The sequence below is a fragment of the Triticum aestivum genome, chromosome 4D (genome assembly GCF_018294505.1).
Source record: "Triticum aestivum cultivar Chinese Spring chromosome 4D, IWGSC CS RefSeq v2.1, whole genome shotgun sequence".
Lineage (NCBI taxonomy): Eukaryota > Viridiplantae > Streptophyta > Magnoliopsida > Poales > Poaceae > Triticum > Triticum aestivum.
The window spans coordinates 16476300-16491302 of NC_057805.1; the positions used below are offsets into that span (position 1 = coordinate 16476300).

The window sequence follows — 15003 nt, forward strand, 5'->3', positions numbered from 1 at the left end:
TGATTATACAATAGATTCGATGGAGAAACAATAGACATGCGTCAACATATTTAGATAACTTGAGACTTGAAGGCCAGCCGGGAAGTGGAAGAAAAGAGGGCATAAGAGCAGTGGGAGTGGGAACATGGAGGAAAACCTAACTTGCTTTTCTTTCACCTCTTGTGTTGGAGGTGGGACTTGCTTTGGTGTTTTCCAATGCCTCCCATTCCTATTGTTCTCAAGCACTCCTTCCTCTTCCTTTTTGGGATTGCTTGGTTGCTTTAGCTTAGAAACCAAATATGTGTGTGTGCACATATTTGATGTGGTATCTCAAAAGTGAACTAGGAAGAGGAAGAAAGAGAGGGTGTAAGAGCAATCGGAATGAGAACATAGAGGAAAGCCTAGCTGGTTCTTCACCTCTTGTCCAGAGGTGACGATTCAGTTTGGTATTTCCCGATGCCTCTCATTCCTATCGTTCTTAGGCGCTCCTTCCTCTTCCTTTTTGTTTGCTAAATCGCTTTAGGGGGAAATAAAACATACATATGCATAACAGGAAGAGGAAGAAAAGAGGCCTAAGAACAGGAAGGCTTAATCTCTCACCTCTCAGTTCCTCATGTAACACCCGAAGAGGCTTTGGTTGAGTTTTCCTAAGCCTCCCATGCCTATTTTTTGGTGCCCTTTCCTGTTCCTTTTGGCTCGCACGACATGAAACATGATTCATAGTATAATATGATTTAATTCAAGTTCATTCACCCTACAAAGTTGGATTGTTATTTTTGTGTTTGTTCGTTTCTTTAACATCCCTTACTCCATAATGACACACATGTTTAGCTCCACATTATTCTGCACATGAGTCCTTATCATGTCAAGACATCTAATTTACTTATCAGGTATTATGGACTATACATATCTATTATCTGAAAAAGGGACTTCGTAGAACACAAACAAGCACATTTTCAGACTTAACAAGATGATACACACAACTTTAACCCATAGAATGGTTCTTTATGTTGAACTTGTGTTGGAGACTAAACCACATCATGACACACCACTGCTGACCACTGTAGCTGAGATTACGAGCAGAATTAAGAGAGAAAGATGGTAATTGGCACACAAAACATGTAATAATATGTGCATTATCATCGATTCTGAAAGACATCACACATAGGATATCAAACTAATGGATAGATACACAGGCTATCAAGAAACAACCTTGGCTGCAATAAGATATATCTGTGACCTCAAAAATGGTATCTCCAATGGAATCTGTACAGTTGATCATAAAATGGTGTTGTTTTATGTATACACGTGCGGGATAAGGCTTATTTCCCCAATCATGAACATGTTGTTTTTTTGCATCTCAACATGGGTGATTTAATCCTTGTAGGAATGGTGGCCGAGCTACAAGGTTGAATTACGAAGTACTTCGGCATGGGAGAAGTACCATACACTCTCTGGGGTCTTGTTCTTCATTCGTGTTTGAACCTAGTTCTAAAAATACGTTGATCACAGTATTGCTAGGTGATCCATGTTGAACTGATGTGTATAGTGAGTTTAAATTGAATATGTAATCATTATACCTTCATGTATTCTTCTCATAGGGGGTGTGGCCGGTGGTTTCCTACGATATATGTTTTTCTATATGTATTTCCTTCCATGTACATAGTTGTGTACAACCTTCAAAATTTAGATACAAAATTACTTCTAGAACAATAGGACTATACAAAAAATATGTTGATAAAAAGTACTATAGAAATTTTGGTTTTGCTGATATGGGACCTCTCTAATCATGGTTTAATCATATATTGTCATCTGTAAGACGCGTCTTATGTCCGAAATACCTTGTGTTCCAATTAATTGTCACCACGGTGGTACTTTGCCCATTGTTTTGAAATTTTTCCAAGTTCACTTATAGGATTTAATTTTTCAATTTCATATTATTTTCAGCTCATATATTATTATTGGTACATATTTTTACAGTATAAATGCTCATGCTGATACATATATTGTTCTAAAAAAGGCTGATACTTATATTATGTACTAGTTTTGGATATGGGTAATAAAGCTAAGCAAAAGGGATCTTTAGCCACATGCCCTTAATTAAGAGTAGAGGACAATAGGACAGTGCAGGTGATTACATGTCCCCATTATCATTGAATGGCAGGCCTGTTGGCTATATAATGGTGCCCCAATGCACTGGTTGTCTTCATTGCTTACTCCTCAAAGGTTCTGCATATGGTGCACCACCCATTATTTATACCTAAAAAATGAAACACTTTATCCAGTTTCAAGCTTGTTCTTCAAGAGTTTTGTGTTACTAGATTTGTAAGCACTAAGAGTAAGCCGGGAAGAAAACAAAAGAGAGAGCTCGAGAGCAATAGGAATGGGAATATAGAGGAAGGTCCTCCTTGTTTGTTTGCACCTCTAGTGTTGGGGTGCAAATATTTGGCATGAATCCTTTCCTCATGGCTCCCATTCTTACCGTTCTTGTGCACTCCTTCCTCTTCCTTTTGGCTTACGCAATAGGTCTTATGGAGAAACGGAAATTTATGGTCTATTCCTTTTTCAGATTTTCTTGAAACTGAAATTTTGAATTTTGAACTTCTCAAAATAAAGGCCTTCATGGAGCTCGGTCTCCAAAATGCCCTACTCTGTAATCTATGGTCTATACTTGACAATATAGTATGGTAATTTATGTTTCAGATTCTACAAACAGAACCAAACACGTTTTAGCCCTGGATTATTCTGCACATGAGTCCATATCATACCAAGACACTTAATTATATACTCTCTCCGTCCCATAATATAAGACGTTATTACATCCAATATGCTCACATATTGGATGTAAAACGTCTTATATCAGAAGGAGTATTAAGTATACATCTAAATCTGAAATAATAATAAAAATCCATGTAGTCACAGAACATACACTGGCAGTGTTAAATTTAGTAAGATGAGACACACAACTTTAACACAGACAATGATAGATATTCTTCAGTCCACACAGATCTTCTATACATTTAATATTCCTACAATATATGCAATCCTATAGTTTCGAAACGAGAGCTACTCCCTCCGTTTCTAAATATAAGACATTTTGGTAGTTTATAATTTGAACTACCAAAACAGCTTATATTTAGGAATGGAGGGAGTACAAAGCAGTTTTAAGTACGTCTTGACCTAGTTTCATCTGTTTCAGTTAAGAAATTAAACGACATGAAATCACTTCAACACTCTGGTAACATCCAGAATGGACAACCCTCGAACAAGATGGAACAAATGTTGACAGAATGAATACGACATCAACCATCAACGATCAAAATTGCTGTTAATTTACAACTCATTCGACCCAACTAACATCACTAGCCAAATATGTCACTTTACAACCTTGCCACGGCGATGTGGAGACATCCCAGCCTCGCACACATCACTCCACAATAAAATATACACACCTGATGCAAACCTTGCCCTTGGTACAAAAGCCCAGGGCATTTGTATGCTGCACAAACCCCAGCAACCCAAGCACAAAAAATGTGCGAATGGAACACAAGAAGAAAGGAAAAAAAGGTAAGCTTTGAATTCCATATGTAACACGACTGAGGTCATTCTGGTTAGCTATGATGTCAATACAGATTGTAACGCGAGCTGTTGCTGTGGCTGAAGAGTAGACCATGTCGAGGCAAGTACTGAAGGAGGCAGAGTGGTTTGGAGCTGCCTTAGCAGATTAACTATCTTGCTAGCAGTTTGTTCTGTTGCCAGATCCTTGCCGGCACACAAGATCTGCACTCAGCAAAAATATATATGGTGTTAAACAGATAGTGTTGAACGTTCTGAAGATATTGTGAGCCATATAGCCCTGTGATTGTATTATAGATAGAGCTCACATTATATTGAAAGTACATTTCAAAATGCAATGTTTCTGTCAAATTGACTGCATCAATTGTAGACTAGACAGACAAACACAAATTAGTCTCGAGCAATGAAGAATAATTTAGTGCTACTATAGAAGGACCGGTGATTCTAAAATAAGATAACAAAAAAGAAAAGCTAATTGCATGTAGGGTAACTGATGATCAGGCAGTTGAGACAGAGTAACAAATGGTTGCAAAAGAACATACTACTGATGACAGCATCGTGACCAAAAATTGTCAATGTACCACAGTAGGTACTCCCAGTTTCAGGGTTCAGCCTAGAGGTTGACAGGGTTAACCAGACACACTAGTTGGTACCACATTTGTCGATACTCTTGAGGTGTATTTATATGCCTATTAGGATTAACACGGATATGCAGTTTCAAAGTGCTGATTTCAAATCAATTTTCAGAACTCAAGACATAAGATGCATAGTATACAAATATAGAAGAAATCCTTTATGGCTCCAAAAATGCAGGTAGTAACATCTTTACCAGCAAATCAAACAAAATGGAAAAGTTACATTGAGAATCAAGAAATAATATAAACAAAAATTAATACCTCTGCAAAAGTAGATACGATCTTTGGAAGATGTTGATTATTATGGCCCAAAAGCTCACTGTCGGACCTGTTAGTCGTGCCAACAAAGTTAGCAAGAGAGAAACATAATCATGCTACTAACTAAATGGAGGTTGGCATTTCTATTCCACATCATGACTTGGCAAAACTGTAAAATCCCAGTGGAAATATTTTTTGGCTATTGCTTACTTCTCAAGCATTGCACACATCTGTTCATGGACAATCTTGGCCTCAACTAGGTCATTTTTCAATGGCAAACAACTTAACCAAGCAGGAATGACCTGTTAAAATAAAAAAAGGTGTTGCATGTCAGAAGCACTGGTTAAGGAATTGATTTAGTAAAAAAGGTACCCCCTCTGTCTCAAAAGTACTCATCATTTGACAGGTAATATACCATCATTTGATACTTGGGGCAAGAGGACATAGTGAAGTGTCATTGAATTCCTAAAGATCCAATGAGCAATTGATGAAAGAACTACTATCTTCCTTTCTTCCTTTTTAAACTACATAATGACATCTTAGTATTGTTGGCCTGTTGGGTTCAGATGTACTCCCTCTGTCTCAAAATATAAGACTTTTTTGACATTGTGATAGTGTCAAAAAAGTCCTATATTTTGAGACACAGGTAGCATATCTTAGTTCAAATCCCCTTCAGTGGCAGCATATTACAACAAAGTAGATCTTTAGCTTACAACAGAAATAGTGGTGTCGTAGGCAATGTGTTCACTATTGAGAATTACGAATTCTCACACTAATTCAAAGAAAAAGGGAAAATATCCATGTATAACCTGCCTGGAAAACTGGTTGAATACTGGTGTACATTAACTGGTTGAATACTGTAAGGCCGAAAGGAGTACAAGTTCAATATTAGGTATGATTGCATAGTCTAATTTCATCGTACAATTAGACATGTATTGTTAGTTAAAACAAATTAATGTTCACACATAACTTGAAGGTTTCGGCTAAATGTTTGCACACAGTAAACCCTCTGAGCCTTGAGGTGATGTTATCTGCTTTGAGTAACAAATACAGCTATTTTTTATCTTAAGGAAAATGATGTTGTACCTTGACAACGTTTATTATCGAATTGATGTCAAACATGAATACCCATTCCCAAGCCCTTTCTGGATTCTCAAGGACACAAATGCAGGAGTTTAAAGTAAATACTTCTACATTTAATCACCACACATTCCAAGCATGCATGCCAGGTTGTGTGCAATATAAGAGTAAGGATACAAAGGCATATGGCTCACAAGATACCTGAGATGCATCAATGCTATCACGATGAAATTGACATATCTTTCCAAGAGCGGAAACAGAATTGTCATATGCCATCGCATTATCCAAATCCAATGCATTAGGATGTTTGATTACATTGTATAATCTGGACAGTGCCTCTGCATAAAAAAGATATCAACGTCAACAACAACTGCAACAATGAAATAGCCTGATTCATAATGAGTAAAACACATACCCCCAGTATGAGGCCTAAATGAAGAACCACCAAACTCAGCACAGATGCCAATACCATAAACTGCAGCCTGCAAACAACAGGTTAAAAATGAACCCATGGGCTTCTAAAGAAAACTTCTTGAGAAAATATGCAATATGATCACACATTAAACCTTGTAACTGAAGAAAGATTCAGACCTGTCTAACGTCTGGGTTTTCACTTGCGCAGGCTTCTAACAGAGAAGGAAGATATGTGTCATAATACCTGAGAAGTGAGAACCAGATAACAAAAAAACTTTGCTTCATGAGAAAAGGTTTTACGAACAATATCTAGGACAAAAGAGTAGGAGGATCATAAAGCTGTTACCTAACTGCTGCTTCTCGACAGTGTTCTGCAACATCATCAAAAATGCAAATGGTGACTCTTCTTTCTTCTGATGTCTTGTCCTTGCCCTAATAATTGATCAAATCAAACATGATAAACTTATGAGGTCCATCTAAATAATGCATTGTGTTAGGAGAGTATAATGTTTGCAATGAGATGTTTAGCGGTTATCACGGATCATCAGATCACCAAAAAAACAGAACATATATACATTCACATCGAAGCTTCCTTTCGGAAACATCTAAAGAAAGGATTGCAAATGAGAAACATTCAACTACGCAAGCAGTTCGTTCTATGAACATACTATCTGAAAATGACCAAAGGGGTAACGAAGCATGATTTAAGATTTGGCATCAGCAAAGTTAAAGAATAATTTGTTGTGTAAAGATCAGTTTTCAGAGCTACTCTTATAGGCTAATAAAATATAGCCCCCACAACCAATGGTTAATCATTGTACTACCAGCATAGGTGTCAAATAGACAGAGTTCATCAAAGAAAAAAGGGAATAGGTTAGTGAAACATAGCTTCAAGATCTCATGGTTAATCGTTTCACGTACCAACATAGGTGTCAAGTAGACAGAGAGTTCATCAAAGAATGGAAGGAAGTAAGTCTTAAAAGTTTTGACCAGAGTGCCCAAACAATCGCCAACCTGCAAAATCACAAATGGTAAGCTTGTCTAAATTACTGGTAATGGAGCTTAGCAATTAGCATTAGCACTAGCCGCTGTTTACATTAGCGAAAAGTACAAAACAATCATGCAAGCAACTTTTATTTCTTAATTACATGAATAAGGTAATTAATTAGGTATCTAAGTCGATTTTAGTACACATACTGGCCACTTGTCTATATTACCACATGTATCAAAAATATAAGTACTGGTATGCTGCTTCGTCCAAAAGTTGCAGTCTAGCACTTCGTAAGCTTACTTGATCAAAGATTTCATCCTCCTGTTCATTTTCTTCCCTCAGTAGCTCGTCTTCTTCTGAATCAAAATCTTCAGCGTTCGCCCTCTCTGTTCGTTCTGTCCTCCTATTAGAGCTTGCTGTTATTACTTCTTTGATTCCCTCCACTATATATCTAACCTGGCCTTCATCGAGAAGTGTTCCTGACATCTGAACGAAGGTGATGAATTACAGATTATTACTACTTTTTATATTAAGAAACAGATTATTACTATCTATCAATGATCTACACCAAACCAAGTGCAGGAATAAGCACACAACTGAAAAGGCACAGATGATTGTGAGTTGATGACATGTACTAGCAGATGAAGACTGTCACACCTTATCTTAAGAAACAGATTATTACTATCTATCAATGATCTACACCAAACCAAGTGCAGGAATAAGCACACAACTGAAAAGGCACAGATGATTGTGAGTTGATGACATGTACTAGCAGATGAAGACTGTCACACTTTATTGATAGGTAGGATAAGTTGAATGGTAGAGAGTATTTTCACTAAATATTTAGGCAGAAGAGCTAATCAACACAGCACTAGGGACATAATCCTGTTAATTTTATAGCCAAAATTATACAGCACAGACTACAGAGTAGGTGACTCTTAAAAATCACCCAAACCCAGGTGGAAATACTAACCACACACCTTACACCACCCAATACATCACAGTTTAAACCAATGCTGATCCATTGAGGTCCACACGGTAGAACACTAGTCCCGCATATACTTTAGCATAGTAAGACCAACGAGTCTAGTAAAGTTATGACAAAATAAGGAGATAGCTGTGCACAAAGTCAAAATACTGAGGCTTCTGAAGAGAACATAACTTTTTCAGTGTAATGCCACAAATATGCAGTACCTGAATTGACTCGTTCAATGACTCCAGTATGCTTGCACAAATTTGTGTCTCAGGTTCCTACAGAGTTACAGTAACAGGCTTAGACCAAAGAATAATAACTAACTGAATGAGCACTAAGTGGAATGAAGAAACATCTTAGAAGCTGCACTTACTTTATGCATAGCCTCTACAAGAGCTGGAACTATGTAATCAGATAGTTGCTTAAGATAAGAATTATCCCGGCCTTGAGCTTGGCCTTTTTCTACTGCCAACTTTGCTGAACGTAGAAGCTCAGGCATCGCTGGGAAGATTGCATTATGCATACAACTTGAGAACATGTAAAATACAAGAAAGAAATATAACAAAATTGAAGATCCCTAACCTGAAACAGCTGCCTTCCTAACTTCGTCATGAAAATAGAATTTGAGGAGAGGTACCAGAGTAGTTGCAACCTGTACAAATCCAGATTCAGTTGCAATTCCTTGTGCGCACACACAACAAGAAAGTGGGACAAACAGGAAGGATGAATTTTGAAAGAAGAAAAAATGATAACATGACCTGATCAATCCATGGAAAAAAACCTTCCTTGAGCTCATCAGCATAGCAACACAGCATACTACATGCTGTTGCTTTCTCCTCCAGAAGACTGGTCCTGATGCCAATCCTCTTATCTCCCAGGGTAATAGTCTCAACACTGCATTTATTTAGTACAGGCCGTAAGGAACTTTTAGCCTATATAGGTGGTAAGCACAAACCTCTCTGTTAATAGTCTCGGCACTGCTACAATGAAAGGTGGGTTGAGCTAAATAGAATACAAGTTAATTCTTAGTTCGTCCTGTATGGACTAACACATAAATTCAAAAAAACAAGCCAAAGTATCACCAACATCATAATGCCAAATCATGCAGGAACTACTGAAAACATGCCTGCATGGCCAGATTCACCATTTTTATCATGTGACCGTGACCAGCGGATGAAAATTCAATACAGGTAAATAGAGATGGGGGTGGTTCAGGCCGTTGGCCCACTGAACCAACACTAAAATTGTGGTACCAGTGTACTCGGCAGACCCATATAAAACAAGGGTGACTGCAGCCATGATCTGATCAAACCTAGATCAATCGGAACCTGGACCTCATGTAGAGCACCCCCTTCCTCCTAGGGAGAAAAGCAAAGGCATCAAGCAACCTGAATGACTGAAGCAACCATCCCGTCCCTTCCTCTCCACTGCCCACCAGTGGCGCCTTCCCCGTCCTCACCCACAAAACACTAATGCTCTCAACCACCACCACTGTTGCCGGGTGACAGTGGCAATGCCTCCACTCATTAGCGTGTTGGCAGCCACATAAGGACGACCCTAGGAACCTAACACTTCAGCACATTACCTATATAAGAGGATCAGACCAAAATGTGTCCCTAAATACTTTGAAAAGGTCATGTTGCACAGCAAAAAGAACCAAACTGCTCCGCCCACCTACACCCCCTATAAGAAAACAAGATATGACAAAATGTCAATGTAAACATGGAGGGGAGTCCTAAAACATACCCATCATCATCAGATTCACCATCCTCGCCTGCAGAAGTGATGCTCACATCTGGTTTAAGCTGAGCAGACTGAAGTAGAGGGGGCATAACAACACTCATGTACGGGAGGAACTCCTGACCAAGGCACTTACAAAGTCTTGCCCATGCCTACAAATGCATTTAGAATAAGCATAAGTTTTAGTTATCACAATTAGATTAAGTCAAGGTGAACACACAAGTGATCGTATAACTGCCAATCGTATTCTGATTTCCGACGTACTTGCAGCATGTAACTCGTTATTGGGTCATCAGCCTCCATGTGAGATCCTTGCAGTGACATCAAAACTTCCATAACCTAAGCAAAATGCATTCATGCTCAAAGGACCAACCAATGAATATTGAATTTTGCAGAATAAGTTGCAGATAACATATCTACAATCTAACCTGATACTTGACATGGAAAGTTTTACAACATGAAATATATATGAACCAGAGCAACAAAAATATCATTACCTGCTTAGCGTCATCCCTAAATTTCTGTTTCCCAACAGCCATACCAACTAAACTTATGCATTCCATGGATTTGGCACGCAACATTCTGCTTGATTTATCAGTTGCATTCATGAGTATAGCCTTGAGATATGGCATGACTGCATCATAATACTTTTGGAAGTGTTCCTGATTCAATATGTTTGGCATGAATTAGCAATAGTATTGACCAGAAAACCTTCAACGGTATTTTCTGTTGTACCTGCGAAGAATCTGCAGCTGACGCTAAAGCGGTCAAAGCACCTTCTTGCACCATTTGGCTTCCAGACTATAAGCAAAACAAACAAATTTCCAAATATGTATCAAATATGCTCATGTATATACCGTAGCCTCTAGAAGTTTAAGGTTGGAAGCAAGATTTACCTGAAGCAACAGGAGAAGTTTGCCGACTATCACGTCCAAGTATGGAGTTAAAATTTCGGGTCTGCAATTTTCGCTGAAGTTCAGAATTGCAGAAGCTGCATGTGCCTGAACTCATCGGGAATATAAAATGCAAAACAAAGGTTAGAACATGCCTTGTTGATCACTTGATGGAGGAAACACGCATGACAAGTCAATCACTCAAGTACACATCCAAGAAAGCACAAGTTGCAAACACTAACAAAAATAAACAGTATAAGCTTTTCTGTGAGATGCAATCAGATGCTGTCATGCCAATGTCTTGAATAGCTTGTACACGTGTATGGTCATTGAACTAGCATCAACTCCAGCGTAAACAGGGTACATTGGATTATTGGAAGATGTTCATATACCCCTTGAAGCATATCTTGCAGAAACGTAAACACCTAAGACCAACAAACAAACAATCCAGACACCAACCTTCCAAGATTGGTACAAGTAGCACCCTTGGATGTTCTGCAGGCAGTCTATCTATGGTGTACAGGGATCTGGCACTATCCTAGATCTATTTTGTGCCAAACAGTTTTATTTAACTAAAGTTCTCCAAGCAAAATGTTTTGAATGTTGAATCTCTCTGGTGTCCACTTCCAAATTCATCTCTGTAGGAGATATTACGCATATGGCGGTTTGGAGATCCCTGCTCTTGAATTTCATTTGGGTTTACTTTTAAAAGAGTTGATGTACTAAACAGAACTAAAACATTACGACCTGCAACCACTCCTAGGTCATCATCATTTTGGTGCAGAACAATTTTTAACTGAAAGATTATCTACATAATTCATGTCTTCTATAAGCAGCAGCAAGGAATCAAAATACAAGCCAACGTCTCAGGAATTAAGAACGCATCATGTGATACGGATAAACTCAGCCAGTCTGAATTGCCTCCAAAGGCATGACAAGTGCAAACATCCATCAACCAGTATGTAGAAAAATCTTGGGAATAAACTGCAATACCCTACAAATAATTTGAACAATGCCCTAGCAAATACCAACTCTTGGCTTCATAGACAGGCTAAGAGTCCACTTTATGTTTTGACCTAAAACACATGTGCTGTCCAAAGTAGGCCTAATACTCCAAAGTGTAACACAACAAACTAGTAAAAAGTTATGATAAAATCTTCAATACAAATACTATGATGACGATACCCAACCTGTGCACTAATGCACATCAGCATATCCAAAGTCAGACACCACAAAACATCAGGTGTGCATCAGCAAAACATGACTGGTTACATAACTGCCAACAGTGCCCTAGTAGTAGACTTGGAATACCACACACTAGGGGGACAATATCTATCATTTAAATGAATTGTATGGTAATATAGCAAGCATGTGGGTTACATGATATGATGATAAACACTGCTTTAAGAAATTAGGATAGAAGAAAGAATATTGAAAGGGCAATGATGCAGATGACTTAGAATGCAAATGGTGAGCAATCACTTGCCTGTACGCGTGGGTTCTCGGAATCATCCATGGCTGAAGCCAACGCAGGGAGTACAACATGGTGCAACTTGTTCTGCAACTCAGGCCCCAAGTCCGTCGAAAGCTGCCCTACTGCGTTGATTGCTGCCCACCTCACCCGAGGGTGGGGATCATTGAAAGAATTGAGCACCATCCCAACTACCTGATCAAGATTCTTAGTCATCACCTTAGCACAGCCTTCTGCAATCTGTGATATCGTCATGAGTGCCGCATGCCGTCTCTTCCACTCTTCAGCACCGATATACGATGGGAGCAACTCAGCAGCCACGGGCAAGATGGTGTTGCCACCGACAGCAATTGCAAGCCGGTCAAGACACTCCTGTGCAAAAACAAAGCTTCCAGTTTCCCCAGCGTCCTCCTCCTCAGACACTGCGGCGTACCATGCCGGCTCATCCTGGACATCAAGCAGCATGGTCATGACCACCGCAAAGAGCCTGCCGACGTACCGGGGCAGCCTCCTCATCATCCCAGGCGCACGCTCCCTCGCCTCGGCAAGGGTAACAACGAACTCGACAGCAAGATGGCGTGTGCCATCCTCCAATCCAGGGGCCTCAGCAATCTGCAGCATGGAGGCGACGACGTCGGGCAGCTGGCGGCGGAGGAAGCGTGGTTCCAGGCCAGCGAGCTCAATCATCATCTCAAGCGCCTCCTGCGCGGAGCCCTCGTTGCCGCAGTTGAGCGACTCGGCCAGGGCGCGCATCATGGCGGGGAGGAGGTCCTGGAACCGGTCGCGGTCGGCGGCGGAGGGGAGGGACTGGATGACGCTGATGGCGGCGTTGAGGCCGGCGACGCGGACGTCGGTGGAGGAGGGGTGCGAGAGCGCGGCGAGGAGGAGCGCGTGGAGGTCGGGGAAGCCGGCGGCGAGGTGGGAGGCGAGCCTGGCGAGGGTGTTGAGCGCCGACTCCTGCAGCGCGGGGGGCGAGGAGGCGGAGGCGACGGATTTGTAGAGGAAGGTGAGGAGATCGGGCCAGGAGCCGGAGGGCAGCAGGTAGGTGGCGAGCTCGGCGACGGCGTCGGAGAGCTTCTTCGAGATGGACCTGGAGAGGCCGGGCGACGAGGCCGCGGAGAGGAGCAGCGCGCGGAGCGAGGACTGCGTGGCCGGGGCGAGCGCCGGGTAGACGAAGGCCTGGGAGCCCGGGGAGATGAGGCGGCGGAGGAGCACGGCAGCCATGGGCGCCGCGGGGTGCGTCGGGGAGAGCAGCAGGTGGGCCAGGCGCAGCGCGAGCGGGTCCGGGTGGGACGCCCGCAGCGCGTGGAACGTCCGCTCCGCCCGCGACCGCGCCTCGTTGGCCGGCGACGCCAGGTCCCCCAGCAGCGCCGTCAGCGGCGCCGGGTCCGCGCCCAGCACCGCCGCCGCGTCCTGCCCCTCCGCCGCCTGCGGATCCATCGGCTCCGGCGGCGCGGCGCGGGGAGAGGGGGGGAGGGGAGGGGAAAGTGGTGGGCGCTGGCGGTGGAATTCGGCGGGATATTTTTGGGTTTTGGGGGGGAACGGCGCGGCGACGGCGGGGGCGGAGTCGGGGGGCAGGGCGTACGGTATTCGGTATGCTATGGGGGATCGGGGGAAGTGGAGTCGTGCGGGCCGTGGACAGGCACTGGACGCGGGGCCCGGGGGGGTTATGAGGGGTGGTGGCCCGCGGCATGGTTATCAAAAACCAGAGCGGCGCACGCCACAGCTCACCATTGTTGTTGCTAATTATGCCATCATCTATTAGACCCTGCTTTCCCTTCTTTCTGGTTGCTTTTCGGTTCCTCGTCCATGTTTCCTAGAAATCCATCAGATTCCTCTCTTTTTGAGTTTTTCTTCTCTTTTTGTTGTTTCTTTCCCAAAAAAAAATAATCATCTAAGGCGGTGTAGGGCTCTGGATGTCATCGGCGGTTAACCGATGTGGGTTGGCAGGCGCTCGTGTCTGGAGGCGAGAGTGCGGTGGAGGACAAGAAAGAAGGGGGTGGCAGGCCTAGTTGGAGATGTTTGTCGTGATGTGTTGCGGATGGGGTGAGGAGACGGCGAGCACGGCAACATGTGTCGTTGGGACGTGGGGTGTGGTTGTTTGTGGCTTCCAGAGAAGAAGCGAGGGGGGTCCGCTTCTTGTGTGCGAGAAGGGAAGAGTTGATTTGTTGCTCGTGTGTGTAGGTGGAGGAAAGGTGTCCACGTCGGTCGGTGAAGAGGAAGACAACTCGTTGTTCCAACAACAAGCAGAGTCCGTTCGTGAGTGTTGCTACTGGAGAATATGCATAGGCAAAGGTATCCCGGCCCGGCTCATTGTTTCCATTGGAAGGAAACAAATGTTGTTGAGCGTAGTAGGGAGAAGATTTGCTTGTTCTCTTGCTTGAGAAGTGCATTACTGGTATACTAAACGATTGGGGGAAGGTTGATGATTCAACAAGTTCTAGAAAAAATGGTTTAACTTCTCCGCTGCAAATTCGGGTGATGCACCATCTTCAACCAATGAAGTCATCCCTTTGTATCAAGCCCGTATAGGTAATACAGTTGATGCCCAATGATATCAAGTTGGAGGGTGTCAATAATTACTTAAGCTGGTGAGGGAGGGCATTGTTGATTTTGGAGAAAAAAAGCACTTGAGAACTTTGTCAAGCAAGAACCGATAGAGTCATTGGATAAGACAAGTTCCGAGAGATGGACATAGAGTACTGCTAACTAATCAATGGCGTCATGGTTGTTGAATTCTTTATCACTTACCATTATTGCAACTGTCGAGGTCATCACAAGTTAAGCTAAATCGTGGGAAACCTTATTGAAATTGTAAGCGTGAGAAGTGAATTGTGATGCTGAAACCAATGAGGGTGTTGGTGATCTGAAACAGGGGTGTGATAGAGTATGTTACTGAGACATGGTCTTTTGTGGGGGGGTGATCTAGATCATTATGCTATTCTCCATCTTTTATTTTGTTGGATGCATATCCAGTGTGAAAAAAAAGATTG

The 15003-nt window shown here is 42.2% G+C and overlaps 1 protein-coding gene across 1 annotated transcript; it reads right to left on the bottom strand.

The window, feature by feature from the left end:
• Positions 1–3250: 3250 nt before the first annotated feature.
• LOC123095802 (importin-5) lies at positions 3251–13613 on the bottom strand. Its single transcript, XM_044517366.1, has 19 exons — positions 12026–13613; positions 10543–10647; positions 10382–10447; positions 10144–10308; positions 9911–9985; positions 9653–9798; positions 8665–8800; positions 8489–8558; positions 8280–8407; positions 8128–8184; positions 7234–7419; positions 6864–6956; positions 6289–6374; positions 6120–6186; positions 5944–6010; positions 5730–5866; positions 4659–4750; positions 4452–4518; positions 3251–3759 (listed from the first exon to the last, which is right to left on the bottom strand). The coding sequence occupies exons 1-19, from the start codon at positions 13448–13450 to the stop codon at positions 3595–3597; spliced, it is 3333 nt and encodes a 1110-aa protein (XP_044373301.1). The 5' UTR covers positions 13451–13613; the 3' UTR covers positions 3251–3594.
• Between the last annotated feature and the right edge of the window lie 1390 nt (positions 13614–15003).